At 39.5% G+C, this 21943-nt stretch overlaps 1 protein-coding gene across 1 annotated transcript in view; it reads right to left on the bottom strand.

Moving 5' to 3' along the window:
* The window catches only part of SLC24A2 (solute carrier family 24 member 2), a 656915-nt gene that overhangs the window by 24443 nt on the left and 610529 nt on the right, over positions 1 to 21943 (bottom strand). The window contains exon 10 of the mRNA XM_053702654.1: positions 6526 to 6615. Within this exon, the coding sequence (XP_053558629.1) occupies positions 6526 to 6615 (90 nt within the window). The remainder of the gene's footprint in view (positions 1 to 6525; positions 6616 to 21943) is intronic.

Below are 21943 nucleotides of genomic sequence, written 5' to 3' on the forward strand. Positions count from 1 at the left end.
TGCTGAGTGAAGGGCCGGGACGTTCTGCATGGATCTTGGATCAATAGCGTGACTGTAGGTACCCGCATCAGAACAACTAAAAGCTCTGGTGGTTTTTGCTGGGTACACTGCTCTGCTTGTGGCACTCTGTAGTTCATCGGCTACATTCCGCGGTTCCTTGCGCAGTTGCAAATATTGCTGGGTTTCCTCTGGAGACTTATTGCCACTCAATGATGAAAATGCCAGAGCTAAGTCCCGCTCCAACATCTGGAAATGGCTGCGTAGCAGGTGCTGTACACTTTCTTCCCATCTAGAGGCCATATTCCTTATAATTTCAACTGGTATTGGGCGTTAAATGTGTCTCTCCAACCAGTATATACGGCCCCCAGACCTTTATAGAAAAACGATCTCCAAATTAGCTTCTGCGTTAGGGAGCTTCCACGTGGAAGAGAAGATGGCCACTCCTGGGTAGTCAAGTCATTAGTCGGCCCGAAAAACAGCTACTCTTACCTCCCTGTAACCACCATTTAATGTCCCCAGAACTCCTGACCCTCTCTTAGGAACAGGCGATGTCTGAGATGTGAAATTGAGCTGGGCTGATGGTCAATTAAATAAAATTATAGACAATTTCAGCAGAGCTGAAGTGCGACCATTCAGTTCCCAGGCTTGCTCCGCCCCCCACATTGTATTTTTTAATATTGAATTATATAGAGTGTGTACATAAATTTGTGTGTGCTCTGTAGTGTATGTATATGTGTATACTCTGGAGAGTGTGTGTTTGTGTGTACATGTATATGTGTATGCTCTGGAGAGTGTGTGTTTGTGTGTATATGTATATGTGTATGCTCTGGAGAGTGTGTGTTTGTGTGTACATGTATATGTGTATGCTCTGGAGAGTGTGTGTTTGTGTGTATATGTATATGTGTATGCTCTGGAGAGTGTGTGTTTGTGTGTACATGTATATGTGTATGCTCTGCAGAGTGTGTGTGTATATGGGTTAGGGGAGTTTGTTATGTTAGGCATTCCCTTGGTATTCATGAAAGTGGTAATTTTGCTGTACAGTGGCTATCTAAACAATAAATATGTAGTGAATATCCCAAAACTGGTGAGATGCTTTTAGAGGGGCCCAAAATAAATTATTGCACCAGGCCCTGTAAACATTAGGTCCGACACTTATTTTTACTGTGCAAATTAAAAAACAACATTTAATTAATTAGTAAATATTTAAAATTAATCAGCAGTGGAGGAATGTATATATTTATTTACTTATTAGTACTGCTTAGGTCCAGTTTCACATATTGCAATTTATTTCATATTTTTTTGAAAATGATTAGCTCAACAGTTGATGATCCACTGCTGGGCTAATCATTTAAAATAAAATAATATATAAAATAAATTGATTTAGTTGTTTTTTGGGGTGTTGGGGTGGAGAGAAAAATTGCATTGGGGGGGGGGGGGGGCAGGGGAATGTTTGCCCAGGGCCCAGTCAATATTAAAGACGGCCCTGGCAGGGCCCTAGTTTAAAAAACCTTCAGTACTAAGGGCAGTAAAGCCACAACACAACCCAGCACCCTATATCCTGGATCGTGTCGTCTTCAGATGAGTTTCTCTATTATTTAAAATATATTCTAATAAGGTGTTTTTGCTGAAAATTCAAGAAAATTAGAGAAGTCTTTAGCAGCTGAAGCTCAGAGCAGCCATTAAGATGGAGGCAACCTGGAAGTCCCCCTAAGATCACTATTTTAATATAAAAGCATAGGTGTTTTTTGCGGGCAATTTTTGCAGCATTTCAATTTTTTTTTTATTGTAAGTGGATGTGTGTCAATACCCCTTGTTTTGTGTAACTATTTGGTCTAATTGGATGCACTCTCAAAGATGTATTTAAACTCTTTTGTTTTATGCTAAACCAAACTTTGTGGATTCGTATTTAAAAAAGGGAGACTGACCATCTCCTATTAGTTAAAGCACCGCACGTGTACTCATGTCAGTGTAATAGAGTTGAATATAAAGTCAGGGAGTCTCATTCTGCTATTAAGGGCCCGATGATCTAAAGCAGGGGTCGCCAACCTTTCAGACCTCAGGGACCACTAACATGGATTATTCATAACTAGTGTAACCATAGATAAGTTTACATTATGTATATATTTACACATTTTTAAGAATAACTTTTTTGAAATTAAATAACTGAATGCCAGAACTGAGAGAATACTTCCAAATGACAGATGAAGGGTGAGTGCCAACTTTTGAGCTGGAAACAGAGAGGCAGAAAGTGGGAAAAAAGAATTATGTTTAAAAGAATCACAAGACTTCCAAGTTACCTCCCCAGTTAGGAATTATTCAAAACTACTTATGATCATGGACAGACATTGGAGTCATAAATTAAGTTTATGGGCTCCATGTACTAAGCCGTCAATTCATCCGTCATTGTAGACGCGGATAAACTCGCCGTTACTCGCCGCGGGCGAAATGGTGTCCGCTGTCGCTATGTACTAATATTCCCCCAATAAATAGACAAGTCTAGCCCGCCGCGAGCAGTTGCGGATTGTTGATAAATTTGACGCCTCGCTCGCCGCGACTAAGCTGATGGTACTTAACTTTTAGTTGAATTGTCTGGCCAATTATTAACACGTGACATGCAAGGTGTCACGAACATCATAGTAGTCGCGGGAATAGAATTTTGCTCCTATAAAAGTTCAACTTATCTAAACAACTTTATTATTGTTCAAAATTTTTTGAAGAGTGATAACAGAGCGTTATTTTTGTAATATTTATTTACAATTTGGATATGGCTTCATCTGGATCTGATAATATATAAATATTAATATAAAAATAATTATAAAGATTGACAACTAACAATACAAATTTAAATAGATTACTCTTTAATTACAGTCGACAAATTGGGCGCAATTTATGTACATGGAAATGAGAGACAAATTAGACGCCAGTTATGCTGTAAGTACAATGCTGATATTACTGCCTTTTATATATGTCTAGACTGGCGTCTAGATTGACTTTCCTATTGTTTTGTACCTTGCCCGCCACCTAAAAGGTGGCGAGGCAAAAATAGCGAGGTGGGAGCGGAAATTGTAGCGAGCGGACAAATAGATTTTTTAGTACATTCGTTTTTTGGCGAGTTGGTGGTCAAATGTGTCTAATTACAGTGAAAAATGGAGCGGTAGCGAGGTTTGGCGGATAAGTACGCTCGCAATTTTAAAGATGCGAGTTTTAACACAATTGACGGCTTTGTACATATCAGTTTGCGAGTTTTGACGCGAGATTTGTTGCGGGTAGCTCGCTGACTGCTTAGTACATGGAGCCCTATATCATAAAGCTCTCAATATGGATGTGAGCTAACCACAACTGATGTTACTGGCAATTACTATAATACTGGTGGGATATGGCTGATCTGCTGGATGGCAATTACTGGAATTCATGTGGAATGGCTTTGTGCGCAGGAAAATTATTAGAATTAAAAATAATTAATATTTAATAAATAAATAAAAGATGGAGGGAAGGAAGACAAACAGTAATGTAAGTCCATCTGAAGGAATTAGGAAAACTACTACAAAGAGACAGGCAAAGGGAAGAAAATAAAATAAATATGAGAGAATAGTTTTTAAGATTTTCTTTTTTCATATACTTTAATTCCACTATTTCAAGCCAAGACTATACCAACCTCTGCTGGCTTTAGAATGGAAGCATCGTCCTCTGAGCAGCGCGCCGGGCGGGAGGAGTTAAAAACACACTCTAGCTATGCAAGTTGTACTAGTCTAGTACTATGGAACTATGCGTAGGGAGATTGTAATTTAATTGCTTCTCCATCGGTTTTCACTGATGTCCAGCCAGGCACTGTAGGGAGTTGCGGCGCAACGGGGGTGACATCATCAGAGGAGATTAATTCCTGCTTGATAGTGTAATGGCCCACCAACATCTTCTCGAGGACCACCAGTGGTCCACGGACCACCGGTTGGCGACCGCTGATCTAAAGGTCTTTGGACTGGCAAGATTATTAGAGAACGCTTGCCAGTATCCCTATTTCGCTGGTGGAATTACCTAAAGCCTCTTTTTACCCTAAAAACAGGGTGTCTTGCTAAGGGGCGTATACTGCATTTTCGTATGGGAAGGAGATGCATACATAACAAAACTGCACAATAAAATTATATTTTTTAATATCATACAAAATGAATATTTGAACCATTCACAAAACAATACGTAGGAAAAAAATGTATTGTTGAGGTGCATCAAAAATTGTATTTTCAAAAATTGTAACATTTGTATGTAAATTACACAGGAATACATCTTATTAAATATGCACAGTGCAAATCATAATTTAAGTGCACTGCATGCATGTGCAAAAAACACACAGAAATCCGTACTTATAAGAACAAAATAAAAAGAGTAATTGTTGTTTTTTGTAATGGGCTGGATGTGGGCATTCCATGGGTGTATATAAAACTGTCTCTCTAATCCTAGCGTAATTCTGTAATGATTTGCGCACTTGAGATCTCACTGTTTTTTCTCGCAAACTAAAAGGTGGCAAGTTTTTTTAAAACACTCAAAATACTTATAACCCTAATAGAAAATCCCATGCATATGGAAATGTAGGAAATTTTAAGATGCTATACGAAGAAAAAAGCGTAATGTGATTTAAATTGGCTATGCCCCCTGGTCACTGCTAATTTTGCTCCATGGAGCAAAGTTTCCCTTTCCAGCAAGCTCCATTACTTTCAATAGGAGACATCTTACCACTCACAGGGACTGTCTCTCTTTTTTTATAACGATAATTCCACCAGGACTGCCTCTGCAAGGGTTGGCGAGAAAAAACACGTCTGAGCTGATGAGGTTTAGATCATTGGGCCCAAAGAGAGAAGCAGGAATGATTTAGCCCATAAAGGCAAAGGGATAGATTTATTAAGCAGCAGATTCTGCATCCTACGACCATCGTTTCAAGCTTGCCTGAAATGTAAGTTAAGAAGCAGTGGAATGAAATCATCCCGATCCAATCCGATTGGGATGATTGATGGCCCCTGCTACGCCGGTTAGCAGGAAGCGGCATTGCACAAGCAGCGAATCATGTCCATTCGACCTTTTGTAAATCTATCACAAAGTACAGGTAGCCCTCAGTTTACGCTGGGGTTAGGTTCCAGAAAGAATGGTTGTGAATCAAAACCGTTGTAAATTGAAACCCAGTTTATAATGTAAGTCAATGGGAAGTGAGGGAGTTAGATTCCAGGCCCCTCTCAAAATTGACATAAGTAACACCTAATACATTATTTTTAAAGCTTTGAAATGAAGACTTTAAATGCTAAACAGCATTATAAACCTAATTAATCACACAACAGACTGTATCATGAAACTAAGTTTAGTGAACAAAAACATTTGCTAATAATCACACAACAGACTGTATCATCAAACTAAGTTTAATGAACAAAAACATATTTTTAATTGCATTTTTCTGCAAACTGTTCTCTGCATTGTTAGCATGTTAGATAATATTAGGTCTGCACCTATTCTATGCATTTCAATCTGGACTGATTAAGCAGTTAGGCACCCTCACCTCAAGCAGCTGGACAGGAAGATAATAGGGAAGTGGCTGCTAGATCTTGCTGCTTTGAAAGCTGCTCGATAGCTAAAGTCTGTTCTGCATACAGAACCTGCTAAGCTTACATAACTTTGCTGCAACACAAGCGGACAGCTCCACCTACTGGCTATTTTAATTAGTGCACTGCTTTTCAATGCTTCTCAATAGCAGTCACATGACTAAAAAAAGGTTGTTATTCTGAAACGGCGCAAATTGAACCGGCATAAACCGAGGGCCACCTGTATTGTAGTGTTAGGATCAGTCAACATTGGGACACCTTGTAAGTTGGTGACCGACTAAGCAGAATATGGCCAAATTGTATGACTATGATACAAATTTTAATATATTTTTGCAGGCAATTTTTGCAGCATTTAAAATGTTTTTGTGTATTTGCAAGTGGATGTGCGCTAATACCTCCTGTTTCACTCACACATTATGCTCAGATGTTTTGTTTATAAATATAAAACATTACACTAATAAACATTTAATTATCTTTTTCCAAAACCAAGCAAGGGGCACCTACCACTAAATATATTGTACATTTCTCTGTTACATTTCATGATAATTGGTACAGCATTTTTGCCTGTTATCTCTCATATTTCAATATTTTAAAAAGGGTTTGTATTACACATTAATTGAAAAAATACACTAAACAAATGTATTTCAAATGTTCAACAATTCGTAGTGATTTGGATAGTAAACAAGCAAACAAACTGCTTCATCCAAGAGTTGGATAATTTAACAATAATATTTGTTTTTTATGTTCTTTAATATTGGCAATTGCATGATAATTCTACAGAATTTGTTATTCTAGATAGCAAAATAAATATCTCAACCCCTTTCTTATATTATAAGGCACCCATAATATCAAGTGACCAATACATCATATCACAAGTAACAAAAATACTATTATAGGCAACTAGGAAGTAGCTACAGAATGATTTTTTTACAGAAATTGAGCTTACCTGATGGGCCCACCAGACCATTAAATAAGAAAATACTGCAATCCAAGAAATCGATCCAAAAAATGTTATAGGGAAAAATTTTCTAGATTTCTGGAAAAAAAGAAGAAAACACAAAGCACATGAGTCACTTTAAGCTGCCTTCATATCAAAGGAACATTATAGCGCAAACATTGCATGCCCTATTTTTTTACAGCATGTCATTTTAGCACTAGCAACCCTGCAATGCAATGTGTTTTATCCATGCAAAGCGGTTAATCATGTAGTTAAACTACTAATTAGGAGCCACAGAGAACTGCTGGTCCTGAGTGTATATAGATGCTGAGCCAATCAGCAAGAGAAGTTGCACAACTGGGTTTGTTTGGCAGCTACCACTGACTGGCTCACAGGTTATATCTGCTTGGTACCAGAGGTGCTCTGCAGCTCTCACTCTCAAATGGTACTTTAACTATGTGTTTCAACCATTTGTGTGGGTTAAACACATAACATTGGAGGGTTGCTAGTACTTTAACTTTGTGTTTAACCCCTTTCAGTGAGTTAAACACATACCATTGCAGGTTTGCTAGTGTAATGTATAGCAACATTTAACATTATTGTGGGCATTGGAGGGAAATATAACATGTATTTTGCTTGTCCCTCTTTTAGGTTAATAAAGTTATCCTAATGATCTGACATTGTTGCCTGGCAATATACTCTCTTGGGTTATTGCCAGCAACCACAAGATATATTGTCTACATCAGTGGTTCTCAACCAAAGTGATCTCAAGGCCCGGTAAATTTTAGCTAGACATGTCCAGGGCCCGGTAGTTTTATTTTTATATATATATATATATATATATAAAGTGAGCAGCAGGGGTGGGCTGATCAGCCAGGCAAATAGGACCTGGGCCGAGGGACCAGCAAGTAGGGGGGCCCACAAATGGCATCTCCACGGATCCTGGCCCATTCCTTAAGCTAGAGTTTTCAGTTGCCCTATCAGTAACTAAGCAAATAAGTGTGGGTTTAGTGGGGGCCCTGGCGGGGGTCTGTCACTGTGAGGGCCATGGAGTGTGGGGTCTGGCCCTGGAGGTTGGGTGCCCTTTCTCTGGACCTTAATGTTGGGGGTCCTGGATCTGGAGGTTGAGGGGCCTGTTGGGGGCAGAGCAGGGAGGCTACCATGTTCATTTGCATAAAATATAATACATTTCGATCAGTGTGAGACAGTGTTCCTGGGGCCTTGATTGGTCTCAGTCTGCCCCTTATGTGCAGTGGGGGCATGACAGGTCGGGGCCCACCAGCAGGGCTATCACGGCCCGGTACTGGGCCACGGCCCGGCTGTTGAGAAACCAGGGTCTACATAATCACCCATGCTGAGATCACTTTTATAGTATATATCACTGCATACAGTTAGTAGCTATATATAGTGACAAATTTGCACCAATGAACCCCACATAGTATTCCCCAGCAATGTCTTGAGCATTTTAAATTTTACATCATCCAATAAATTTGAATATTAAATGAATATTCTTTGCAAACAATAAATATTTTAGTTTATATAATACAAAAAAAATTCTTTATAACAATATAATTTTTTTTTAAAATAATTTTTGAAGTGAGTAACCTAAAGTTATGTGATGTCAATAAGAGATTTAAGCTGATGTGCAGAACTTAATTTGTTATATGTTTGTAAAATGAACAACAAATTTTAACCAATTTTTGGGCTTGTTCTCATTGACCCGTAATTAGTTTTGCATGTGCTCGCAAACCATTAAATAAGCTGTCGGAAGCAATATCGTTCACCGACTGCTTCCAACGGCCAATTATAACTCAATTTCGGCAACCGGACTCCGGCTGCCGAAAACATTATTGTGTCCCATAGAAAGTATCAGAAGCCGCTAATCTTTAAATTATACCAGGTTTCCAATGCCCGCGCAAACCCTTAAAACACTGTCGGAGGCTGGCGATACATTAACAAAAATTACACCCAGCTCAACTAGGTGTAAAAGTGATTTATGAGACCTTTTCCCATTGAAATCTAACCCGACACGTCAAAATCCCACTATCCGCCATCCCCCCCGACATCACAATTTATAATAAATGTATTAACCCCTAATCCGCCATGCCCCCACAACATAATCTAGCTATTAAAACTATTAACCCCTAATCCACCATGCCACCAGAATGCAATCTAGCTATTTAAACTATTAACCCCTAATCCGCCATGCCCCCACAACGCAATCTAGCTATTAAAACTATTAACCCCTAATCCGCCAAGCCCCCACAACACAATCTAGCTATTTAAACTATTAACCCCTAATCCCCCATGCCCCCAAACCACAAATAACTAATCACTAAACCCCCAAACCTAACACCCCCTAAATTAACCCCATTACATAAATTAAAATAATCCTAAATTATCATTAAAATAATAAATTCTAAATAACAATTAAAATAAAAAACCTAACATTAATTTAAAAATTAAACCTAAGATTAAATTACAATACTTAAATCTAAAATTAGACAAAAAAAAGTCTACAATTACTGAAAAAAATTAACCGAATTATCCAAAATAAAAAAATTAAACCTAATCTAATACCCCTATAAAAATAAAAAACAAAACAAAATAAAAACACCCCCTAATCTAAGACTAAACTACCAATAGCCTTTTGTGGGATATTGCCGTAAAGAAATCAGCTCTTTTATCTAAAAATAAAAATGATTACCTGATAAATTTCTTTCTTTCCAGACATGGAGAGTCCACAACGTCATTCCAATTACTAGTGAGATATTCACTCCTGGCCAGCAGAAGCTGGCAAAGAGCACCCTAGCAGAGCTGTTAAGTGTCACTTCCCTACCCATAATCCCCAGTCATTCAGCCGAAGGGAAATGGAAAAAGAATATAACACAAAGGTGTAGAGGTGCCTGAGGTTTAACAAAAATACTGTCTTAATTAAGGGTGGGGTCGTGGACTCTCCATATCCGGAAATAAATAAATTTATCAGGTAAGTATACATTTTGTTTTCTTTCCTAAGACATGGAGAGTCCACAACATCATTCCAATTACTAGTGGAAACCAATACCCAAGCTAGAGGACACGGAATGAACAGGGAGGGAGAACAAGACAGCAGACCTAAACCGAAGGCACCACCGCTTGAAGAACCTTTCTCCCAAATAAAGCCTCAGCTGAGGCAAAAGTATCAAATTTGTAAAATTTTGAAAAAGTATGCAGAAAGGACCATGTAGGCGCCTTGCAAATCTGTTCCACAGAAGCTTCATTTTTGAAAGCCCAAGATGAGGAGACAGCCCTAGTAGAATGAGCCGTAATTCTCTCTGGAGGCTGCTGTCCAGCAGTCTCATAAACAAAATGAATCATACTTCTCATCCAGAGGGAAAGAAGCCTTATGACCCTTCCGCTTTCCAGTGAAACAAACAAACAGGGCAGAAGATTAGCAAAAATCTTTAGTAGCTAGAAGGTAAAATTTAAGAGCTCGCACAACATCTAAGTTATGCAAAAGACGTTCTTTATAAGAAGGATTAGGACAAAGAGAAGGAACAACAATATTCTGATTCATGTTTCGAGCCGAAACCACTTTAGGGAGAAATCCTAACTTAGTATAAATGACAGCCTTATCCGCATGAAAAAAAAGGTAAGGCAAATCACACTGAAGAGCTGAGAGTTCAGAAACTCTGCGAGCATAGGAAATAGCAATAAGAAACAAGCCCTTCCAAGATAACAACCTAATATCTACAGAATGCATTGGCTCAAACGGAGCCTGCTGCAAAACTTTAAGCACAATGTTCAAGCTTCAAGGAGGAGCAACAGGTTTAAACACAGGCCTGATTCTGACCAGGGTCTGACAAAAAGATTAAACGTCTGGTACATCTGCCAGATGCTTGTGTAAAAGAATAGACTGCAGAAATCTGACCCTTCAGAGAACTGACCGACAAACCCTTCTCCAGACCTTCCTTGAGAAAAAACAAAATTCTAGGAATCCTGACCCTACACCAAGAGAAGCCCTTCAATTTACACCAATATAGGTATTTGCGTCATACCTTATGGTAAATTTTACGAGTAACTGGTTTGCGGGCCTGAAGCATAGTATCAATGACTGACTCAGAAAATCCACGCTTAGCCAAAACTAAGCGTCCAATCTCCAAGCAGTCAGCTTCAGAGAAACTAGATTTGGATGAAGGAAAGGACCCTGAATTAGAAGGTCCATCCTCAGAGGAAACCTCAACAGTGGAAGAGAAGACATCTTCACTAGGTCTGCAAACCAGATCCTGCGAGGACAAGCAGGAGTTATTAGAATTAAAGACGCTCTCTCCTGTTTGATACGAGCAATGACTCATGGAAGGAGAGCAAATGGAGGAAACAGGTATTCTAGACCAAAATCCCAAGAAACTGCCAGAGCATCTATCAGGGTGGCCTGACGATCGCTTGACCTTGAACCGTACCTTGGAAGCTTGGCATTCTAAAGAGATGCCATCAGATCCAACTCCGGCACCCCCCACTTGAGGGTAAACCTGGAGAACACCTCCGGATGGAGAGCCCACTCCTCGGGATGAAAGGTCTATCTGCTCAGAAAATCCGCCTCCCAGTTGTCCACTTCTGGAATGTGGATAGCAGATAGGAGACAATCGTGGACTTCCCCCCACTGAATAATACGAGTCACCCCCTTCATGGCCAAGGAACTTAGAGTTCCTCCTTGGTGGTGTAAGCCATTGAGGTGATGTTGTCCGACTGGAATCTGATAAACTGGGCTAAAGACAGCTGAGGCCAAGCCATCAAGGCATTGAAGATTGCTCTCAACTCCAACATGTTTATGTGGTGAGAAGACTCCTCCCGAGTCCACAGGCCTTGAGCCTTTAACAGGCCCCAGACTGCTTCCCAGCCTAGCAGGCTGGCATCCGTGGTCACAATCACCCAGGAGGGTCTCCGGAAGCATGTGCCCTGAGACAGATTATCCTGAGAAATCCACCACGAGAGAGAGTCTCTTGTTAACGGATCCAGATCTACTTTCTGAGATAGATCTGAATGGTCTCCATTCCATTGCCTGAGCATGCATAATTGTAGAGCACTCAGATGGAATCAAGCAAAGGGAATGATGACCATGGAAGCAACCATCAGACCAATTACCTCCATACATTGAGCCACTAATAAACGAACATTAGACTGGAGAGTGTTAGGATTCACTAAATATATTTGGTTGATATATAAGTTTTGTTTCTGTAAATGATATTGCCAGATAAAATGGTAATAAATCTGGTTGAATAACATTAAAGCATATTTATAAGAGTTATACATATTAGTGACTGCAATGCTTAAACTATATTATTCAATGTAAACTTATAGTAGTATACATGGTTATAGTTTAATATCAGATGGTAAGTATATAGCAGCTGTATATCTGTTAGCGTCTGCAAAGTATCAAGCAATAGGCCAAACTGACGCCCAGTGAGAGAGGTAAGTAAAGACTCAGCGTTCATATAACAAATCTTAGAGAACATAAGCATAAAACACAGTCTGTGGTAAATACAACAGTAACTCAGTAGCGGCTTTGTGGATACAATACTTGCGGGTTCAGAGGAACAACAAATTTTACTGTTACACGATGAACAGTTCCAGATAAATAGGTGTGCATGGTGAATCAGCAGCGAGGTTCTGAGAGTAAGAATATCGGTAGATTGTAATCCTGCATAGCAGTTCAATGAACTGTGAGAGTTCCCAGTAGCAGGTCATGTTCCGGAAAGGAGAGAGATTCAGCAGGTGGAGATAATTATTGGTTGTGGTCAAAAGGCAACATTGAGACTTAGAGAATATATTCACAAATAGGATATTAAAGATAATAAGTGCCAAGTAAGAGCATTCTAGAATGAGGGACATATATGAATATAATACACATTCTCTAGAAAAGTTGTCTTTATACTTGTCTTTACACCTGAATGGAGAAATGAAACGTTATAGGAAATATATGCATTTCCTTAGGTTTATAAGGATAATGCTCTGTTATAAATTTGGATAATAAAGAAATTGGAATGATGTCATAAGGAACTTTTGGTAAAACTATAAGCAACAATATGTAATACTTCAATCCAATATGTATATTCTGTATATTGTGCATACTTTATGTATCTAAACATTCTGCTGAATCCTTGTTTAACTCCTTATCTTTGTATACAAATTGCATGTGAATTCTTCTTGCTGGTAGTTAAATGGTTAAATTAATTGTTTTTTAAGGGGGCGGAGGGAAGCCCTATAAAAACACACCTTCTATGTTGAAGGAGCATTTCTATGATTATGGCCATAATGGCTGAAACATGTTAGACCGTGTTTTTCTTTTATCCTTGGAAGCTCTGTCACTAACGCTTTTAAATTGATGAATAAAGCCTTTTGATTTTTTATTACCAGGGATGCCTGGATTTCCTTCCTTCTTGAATAAGAGCACAAATACTTAGTAGATTCTGGCCAAGCAATAAGGTTTAAGAATTCAGAGATCCACAGCAGAGGCATAAACTTCAATAATCAGGCAATGATAGGTGTTAGGTGATGCCTGAAATAGTGTTGTGATGCAAGAAGGTGGAGTTAAAGGGATATCACATACCCCCTTCCTCAAGGATTCTCCTCTGGGGAATCAAGGTCGTGGCTTCAAGGGATATTTTCGATGGAAGTTAGCAATCAATCGTGGTGCATGAATATCCGATCCAACCTGCCAAGAATTATCTTCAGGACCATAACCCTTCCATTTTATTAAATATTTAATCTTTCTGTGTCTAATAGGTGAATCAAGAATATTTTCTACTTGGAATTCCTCATGATCTTGAAGATTGATTGGAGGAGGAGGTAAAACATCTCTGGCAGAATGATTTCCTGAGGAGTAAGGCTTTAGAAGTTATACGTGAAAAGTTGGATGTATCCTGTAATGGTCTTGCAGCTTGAGAGTTATCACATTAGAGTTTATGATTCTTTTGACAGAGAAGGGTCCGATGAACTGATTAGATAACTTTTTACAAGGTGTTTGTAATTTCAGGTGTTTGGTGGATAGCCAAACTAAATCTCCAATCTGGTATTCCGGACTTGGTCTATGATGTGAATCATAATAGTATTTTTGTCTTGTCTTGGCTTCTGAAAGATGTGTTTTTAGGATTTGTAAACGATCTTGCAAAGATGTGGAGTAAGTGATAGCTGCTGGAGAATTGACATTAGTGTTGCTTATTGTTATAGTTGATGGATGATATCCATAAGTAGCAAAGAAAGGTGTAATTTTGATGAGGAGGATATAGAGTTATTTTATGAGAACTCTGCCATTGATAATAATGATAACCAATCATCCTGAAGATGAGTTACGTAACATCTTAAGTACTGTTCTAATATTTGGTTTATCCTTTCAATAATGGCGTACCTTGCATTCCTATTGGCTGATTTAAACCTTCAAATTCAAATCAGCCAATAGGGTGAGAACTACTGAAATCCTATTGGCTGATTTGAACTAAAAGCCTTTTAAGGGCTAGTGGTAGTTTAGTCTTAGATTAGGGGGTGTTTTTATTTTAGGGGGGCTTTTTTTATTTGTATAGGGGTATTAGATAAGGTTTAATTTTTTTATTTTGGATAATTCAGTTTATTTTTTTTCTGTAATTGTAGACTTTTATTTTTTGTAGTTTTAGATTTAAGTATTGTAATTTAATCTAAGGTTTAATTTTTAAATTAATGTTAGGTTTTTATTTTAATTGTAATTTAGGATTTATTATTATTATTTTTTTTAAATATATTTTTATTGAGTTTTCAAATAAATACAAAAGTACAAAAAACAACGGTAGAATACAGAGAATCCACGATACAAAAAAACATTGTATACAAAAATGTCTCGAGATACATGTTGATGATATAAAGAGGCTCCTCGATGTGATAAGGCATTAGGCTCGTAGGTATACCAAGATCCTTTAAGGAAATAAAAGCATTTCTCTATTTAGAACAAAATAAGTAAAGGAACTTACCACATGGGAAATAAACAAAACCTGTTGCAAACATTACAAGTCATGGTACGATGAAAGAACATAGACATGAAAAATTAATAATGTAATAAAGTAGCGACATGAGCTACAAACTATCAATAAAAGGCTACTATCCCCATTGATATACAATAATCCGGGAAACAAGTAAGCGTCTCCCTAGATCCTATAGGCAGAAAAAGGAGGGTCCAGAGCGGGAGAGGAGGTAGGGAAGTGGAAAAAAGGGGAGAAAAGGGGAGGGGAAACAATAAAAAAAATGAGGAACTGAAATATTAATTAGTAAGCATGTCAGCAGAGTCCATTAATCTGGAGTTTTTAGGGTCAGTTAAGACAATTCCGGTCATTCACTGGGGATATCTCCAGGCATCAGGCTTTGTCTCCAAAGCTCCCAGCTCATTCAATGAGTCTCGAATTTGAAGTTAGCAGCAAAGATGGGACTCTCCATGGATTCCAACTGAGCCATGATTGAAAGGACCTGGGACCACCCAGGGCCCTTGGGCTGCCGCAAAGACCTGGCCATAGCCAGTTTAACTGCAGTGAAAAAATAAACACAAAGGTTGAGAACATGAACTGGGAGCTTCTCAGAGAATATGTGAAAGAAGCCCTTTTGAGGATGTCCCCCCCACCATATGCCGAATCTTCTACTACACAGAAGAGCCTTGGTCCAGAGTTTTTGAATTTTAGTGCACTCCCACCACATATGGGCTGCGGTCCCAATTCGTCCACATCCCCTCCAACATAGTGGAGAGTGAGTGTGTGAGATTATTATTATTATTATTATTATTATTATTATCATTTATTTGTATAGCACCGCCAAATTCCGTAGCGCTGGGTACAGTGATAGGGGTATGCAATGACAAAGATTTGTGATAAAATACAAAACATAACCAAACAAAACAAATCTAGTACAGGAGGAAAAGGGCCCTGCTCCGGAGAGCTCACAGTCTATAGGTTTAGGGTGCAGAGACATAAGGTTGGGGTAGCTTGTTACATAGGTTGTATTTGCAGCAGTGGGTCAGGCAGTTCATGTACATATATTAGTTTGGTTTGGATGCGGGATGGAGGAGAGATGGTAAGCCTCTCTGAATAGGTGAGTTTTCAAGGATTGTCTGAAGTTATACAAGGTTGGAGACAGTCTAATGGAGCGGGGTAGAGAGTTCCAGAGGACAGGAACAGCACGTGCAAAGTCTTGGAGGCAGGAGTGGGACATAGAGATAACGGGAGTGTAGAGACGTAGGTCAGAGGTTGATCGAAGAGGACGGGATGGGGAATATTTCACAATGAGAGATTAAATATAGTTGGGAGTTAGACTGTTGAGTGTTTTGAAGGTTAGGACTAATACTTTAAATTGTATTCTGGAGTGTATGGGGAGCCAGTGTAGAGACTGGCAGAGAGGAGCAGCTGATGTAGATCGTCGACTTAGGTGGATGAGTCTAGCAGAAGCATTCATAATAGATTGGAGGGAGGAGAGGCGGTGTTTTGGAAGGCCATTTAGGAGTAGATTGCAATAATCAATGCGTGACAAAATGAGGGAATGAATAAGTATTTTTGTAGTTTTTTGAGTAATGAAGGGACGAATTCTGGAAATGTTGTGTAGGTGTGAACGGCAGGATTTGGTAATCGCTTGTATGTGTGGGTTGAATGTGAGTTCTGAGTCTAGTGTGACCCCAAGGCAGTGGACCTGGGGTGAGGTGTTGAGAATAGAGTCTCCAACCATCAGAGAAATGTCAGGTGTTGGATGTCTCGAAGAGGGGGGGATAAGAAGCAGCTCAGTTTTGGACAGATTGAGTTGGAGGTAGTGTGAAGACATCCAAGAGAAAATTGCAGAGAGTCAGTCAGAAATCTTGTTGAGTAAAGAGGGAGAGATATCAGGAGAGGAAAGATAGATTTGGGTATCATCAGCACATAGGTGGTACTGGAATCCAAAGGAGGCTATAAGTTTTCCAAGGCAGGATGTATAAAGAGAGAAAAGCAAGGGGCCAACTGAGAGAGGCATAGGATCACAAGATATGTTGTTAAAGGAAACTGAAAACGATCTGGAAAAGTCTTAGAGGAGTAAAATGTCATTAGATTAAAAGTTTATAGAATAATTCTATATATGAGATGTTATGGATTGCAAGCGAGAAAATTTGGGGGGGTACAAGTAGTCATACACTATCTCTTTTCCCAATTAGTGAGTGGTCTTAATGGAGAATTCAAAAACCCCCATGATCTTATAAAACTTTTGAGTCTAAAGAACTCAAACTGAAGTAACGGTCTATCAGGAAATCTATTTTGAAATGCGGCCACTGATATGCAGAAGTCCCCAACACATAAATCTGTTATAGCTCTGAATCCCTGTGTCTCCCACCATTTGGGGTGTGAATTTGGCAATGCTCGCAGCAGGTCAGAAATGGGGTGGATCGGGGAAGGGTGCGGTGAGACCCCTACCGAATGTCAGATTTTTGTCCCAGAACCTCAGGTTCGCCTGGACTACGTAATTTTGAGATACATTACAGTTCCTAACATGTTTGGGGATCCACAACAAATTTTCTAATGATATGTCCGAGAGGATCGAACTTTGCTCTATAATGATCCATTTACTGGTAGATGAGCAGTCCCCCCACGCAGAAATATGAGCCAATCTTGCGGCCTCATGGTATTTAATAATATTTTGAAGGGCTGCCCCTCCCGCCATAATTGAGTTATACAGATATTTCACCGCAATCCTAGATTTTTTCCCCTTCTAAATTAAGTGGTTGCAGGCTTGCTGGAATTTAATTAAGATGGATTTGGGCATAGATATAGGCAATCATCTACATAAGTATGTTATTTTGGGAAGAAGATTCATCTTTAAAGCGGCAATTCTACCACACCAAGATATGTAAGGTGAGTCTCAACCTTTCAGAAGGTCCTTGAATATTTGAAGCAGAGGGGAGAAATTGCTAGCTATGACCGTGGCAATGTTATGTGAAAGATAGACACCTAGATGTTGTATTTTGTCTTCGGATCAATGAAAAGGGAATTGGCCTTGTAATTGGTGGACGTCCCTATCTGGTATGATTATAGTATATGCCAAAGTTTTGGAGATGTCAAAGGGACATGACACCCAATTTTTTTCTTTCGTGATTTAGAAATAGCATGTCATTTTAAACAACTTTCTAATTTACTTCTATTATCTAATTTGCTTCATTCTCTTGATATCACTTGCTGAAAAGCATATCTAGATATGCTCAGTAGCTGCTGATTGGTTGCTGCACATAGAGGCCTTGTGTGATTGGCTCACACATGTGCATTGCTATTTCTTCAACAAAGGATATCTAAAGAATTGAGCAAATGAGATAATAGAAGTAAATTGGAAAGTTGTTTAAAATTGCATGCCCTATCGGAATCATGCAAGTTTAATTTTGACTAGACTGTCCCTTTAAGTTTATAATAGTTGACCTTAGCAAACTCATCTAACACAGAAAAGAGGGCCGGAATGGAACGGAATGGAAGAGAGGGGGTTTGAAGTGACAACAATTAAATCATTGGCAAATAGCACTACTTTAGGTAGACTACCTTAAATATTGACACCTTCAATCACTGAAGAGTTTCTAATTGTTTCCGCTAATGGTCCCATCGCGAGAGCAAATAACAATGGGGACAGAGGACACCCCTGCCGAGTACCATTAGAGATCTTGAAGCTTGGCGAGCAAAAGCCTATGCCACATACCTTTGCAGGAATACAAAGCCACAATCATGTTACAAAACCTTTGGGGGAATCCAAATCTCGCCAGAATTTCTTTCATATAAAGCCAGTTGATGCGGTCAAAGGCTTTCTCAGCATCTAGTCGGCTGACATCAAGGAAAATATTAAGCAGCCTTCTGGTATTATCGGGACTTTTGCGGCCCAAAGTAAAACCAACCTGGTCAGGATCAATTAAGTAGGGGATAATCGTGCTCATGCGATTTGCCAGGACCTTGGCGCATACCTTGGTATCAACATTCAACAGGGATATAGGTCTAAAGTTAGGGCAGCTGTTTGGTGACTTGCCAGGTTTTGGGAGAGTAATGATTGTGGCCTGTAAAAATTCCTCTGGAAAGGATCCTATGTGACCTGCTTTAGCGAATACTCTCAATAGGATGGGGGAATTGTGGTCTACAAAAGACTTATAAAACAATGAAGTAAAGCCGTCCGGCCCTGGAGCTTTACGGGCCTTTAGCTTCAAGATCACTGAGGTAATTTCTTCCAGAGTAAATGGGGCCTCTACCCTCTCAATCACTAGCAATTTCCGCACCTATATCTTTTGGGTTAGAGATCTTTGTCTCTCTCTTATTAAAAGGGATTCTAGAATGAGCTGCACGATTTCTTAATTTCCTAGCTAAAAGGAAATCTGGTCTATTGCCTTTATAATACAATAAGCGTCTATTGGCCTGTAGGCAATCTTGGACTTTTTGGTTTTCCAATAGCTTAATAGAGTTCCTAGTGGAGTCAATAAGGGGCATTAAAGAAGGGTCTAAAGAGGCCATATGTTGGGTAATAAGAAATCACAGGGTCCCATGAAGATGAGCCAAAGATGCTGTGGATCTCTTGCGAGTTTGACTTTATATTTTAATGAAAAGACCTCTATGAAAGGCTTTTAAAGAGACCCATAAGCAGAAGCCATCAACTTCAACTGTGTCATTGTGTTGCAGAAAGTAGAACATTTCTTCTAATATGTTGTCTTTGAGACCTGAAATAGAAAGGAGAGAGTATAACAGGCGCCAGGGGGTCTAGATCGTGTAGTCTGTGATAACGGTAGCTGAATGATGATGGGAGAATGGTCTGACCATGTACAGCTGCCTATTTGTGCATTTGAAATATGGTCTAAAAGCCAGGAATTACACAAAAAGAAAATAAATTCTGGAGTACGAATTATGTACCGGGAAGAAAAATGTAAAGTCTTTTTCTGCGGAGTAGAGGCACCGCCACACATCAAAAAGGTCTGCCTGAGCCAGAAGAGAGAAGAATTGTTGGGATGTAGTAAACAAAGCCTTATCCAATGTTCGCCCCTGGGGGATACTTTCGTCAATCTTGGAATCCAGAACCATGTTGAAGTCTCCCGCTATCAGTAGTGAGCCTTGCTTAACAGTGTGCAGTTTAGTGAGAAATTTCCTTAAGTGTCGAATTTGCTTTGTGTTTGGGCTATAGTATGATGCCAGGGTATACAGTGAGCCATCTAATTTGCAAATTAGGATCAAAAGGTGTCCTTGAGGGTCAGCGTCCACCAGTATCTGCTCAAATGGGACGTCTTTATGAACTAGGATAGCTACTCCCCTTGCTTTCTTAGTGTAGGACGCTGTTTGGACAATTGGGTATAAGGGAGATCTAAGTAATATAGGCTTATCTACCACTCAGTGGGTCTCCTGCAGGAAGACCACCTTAGCCTGCAAAAATTTTAAGGAACAAAGTAGGAGGCTCCTTTTTGAAGGAGAGTTAAGGCCTTTCACATTCTGGGAGGCACATGTGACGACCATTTTCCAATGATCTTTCACCTCTTAAAAAAAAAAAAATGGAGGGGAAGAAGGTACAAAAAATGAAGGATGGGGAGAAGGTACAAAAAACTGGGAGAGAGAGAAGGGGGTAAGGGAAAGCTAGATGAGGGAAGAGGCTAGAAGTAAGGGGGGTCTAGGGAGATGCATTTAAAGTACAAATATTCAAACCTAATTGTACCTATAAAGGAGGGATAATCAAACCTTTTGTGGTAGTATGGGAGTAATAGTAACTAGATTAAGATATTACATGTGGTTTGTCACGAGGGAAACTGCGAGATAGTTTCTGACACCAAAATTTAGTTAAAGCATCAGAGAGCTAATATATGTAATGTTGGGGGGATATATATATATGGAACCAGCTGGGCCAAAGGGCAACAGTAGTTTGCCCTTCTTGTGGGTATAAAAAAAGTGGAGAAGGGGGGAGAGGGTTTCTGGGATCCAAAGGACAGTCAGACCTAAATATCTGAGCTAAGTTTAAGGGCAAAGGCACATTTTAATAGGGCATGTGGAGGATACATACTACTAACCTGGGGGTTAGTACAACCAAAAAAATAAAATAAAAATAAACTTTCACAACATAATGAGTTAGAAAACAAACTATACTACAGTTAGAAACCCGTAAATCCTAATAGGCCCGTGCCCGCTGCCGCAAACATGGGATAGGGGTAAAAACCCCCAAATTTTTATGTGGCTAAAGTCATAATAGCCGTAGGAGATAAGCCAATCAGTGCAGCAGCACACCCGAGTCCAGCTTTGTGTTGTTACACACCTAGACATGATCATTACACTATGGTAGTTGTTTACATATGCAAGGGTTAAGTCCCACGTGAGCAAAGTCATGCGGAAGAAAAAGAAAACATATTATGAAAAAAAAATCATATAGATATAGCTAGTAAATTCGTGAAAAGTTTTCTTAACATTTCCCTGCAAGGCAAAGTAGATTAACAATTATCAGATAGTGTAACCGAGTGCGTATCTAGCTTCTACCTGAAAGAAAACATATGAAAACTATACCTGCCTCAAGCAAGCCTAGCATCCTCAGGATAGGAACCAGGCATATGGTTATATGACTTTGGGTTGCAACACCCCTGGGTGTGACCATTGTATTATGTAGATAGCGTATATAAGCGTGGGTTAAGCCCTACACCTATAAAGTGACATAAGAGAATTATCAAAGCATAGTGTAAAAAGACAAGTAGAACAATTAACAGGGCAGGTCATTCACTGAAAGTTTTCCTACCATTTTCCTACAAGGCAAAACAGGTTAACATGTGTCAAATAACATAACCAAGTGCTTGTCTAGCGTCAACCTAAAAGAACACAAACTATAACAGCTTTGTTAAGTCACATTTCCAAGCTTTGGCTATTTATATCTAAGGTCTTTGCATGGGTGAAAAGTTCAAGTGACATTTGTAATATGCAAGAGACATTGTGACAGTTCTTTTCCTTTTTTGAAGGGGGGAATTGAAACAAATTCCTCTCAACCAGGCCGGTCCAGCTTGGCATAATGTACCTCCCTGTCTGGATACCAACAGTATATGAAAAGAATGCAATTAGTCAAATTATACGGTACTCATCTTTATAGGAACATCACTGGAGCGTCCGCCACTAGTCGACCTTCTAGGAGCTGTCCAGAAAGAAGTGTGCCTGTGGGAACTGAGCAGCTACGTGACATCCAAGTCCTGGTTTCTACGCTGGGGCTTTGAAATCCAGTCGGGGCCCCTTGCTCTCAAGGGTCTGCCTCCAGAGGGAAGGGTAGGTGGTGTGTTCCTCGTGGCCAACCTCTGTGCTGCATTGAATGTGCTGGGCCTGGGAGAGGATGGGGAAGCATCCTCATTGCGCTGTAGATTCCATGATTGAATCAGCTTTAGGCACTGAGATGCCTCTGAGATGGTGAAAGTATGTTCGTCTCTAGACACAATCAACTTTGTTGGGAACCC

This window comes from Bombina bombina, chromosome 2 (genome assembly GCF_027579735.1).
Source record: "Bombina bombina isolate aBomBom1 chromosome 2, aBomBom1.pri, whole genome shotgun sequence".
Classification (NCBI taxonomy): domain Eukaryota; kingdom Metazoa; phylum Chordata; class Amphibia; order Anura; family Bombinatoridae; genus Bombina; species Bombina bombina.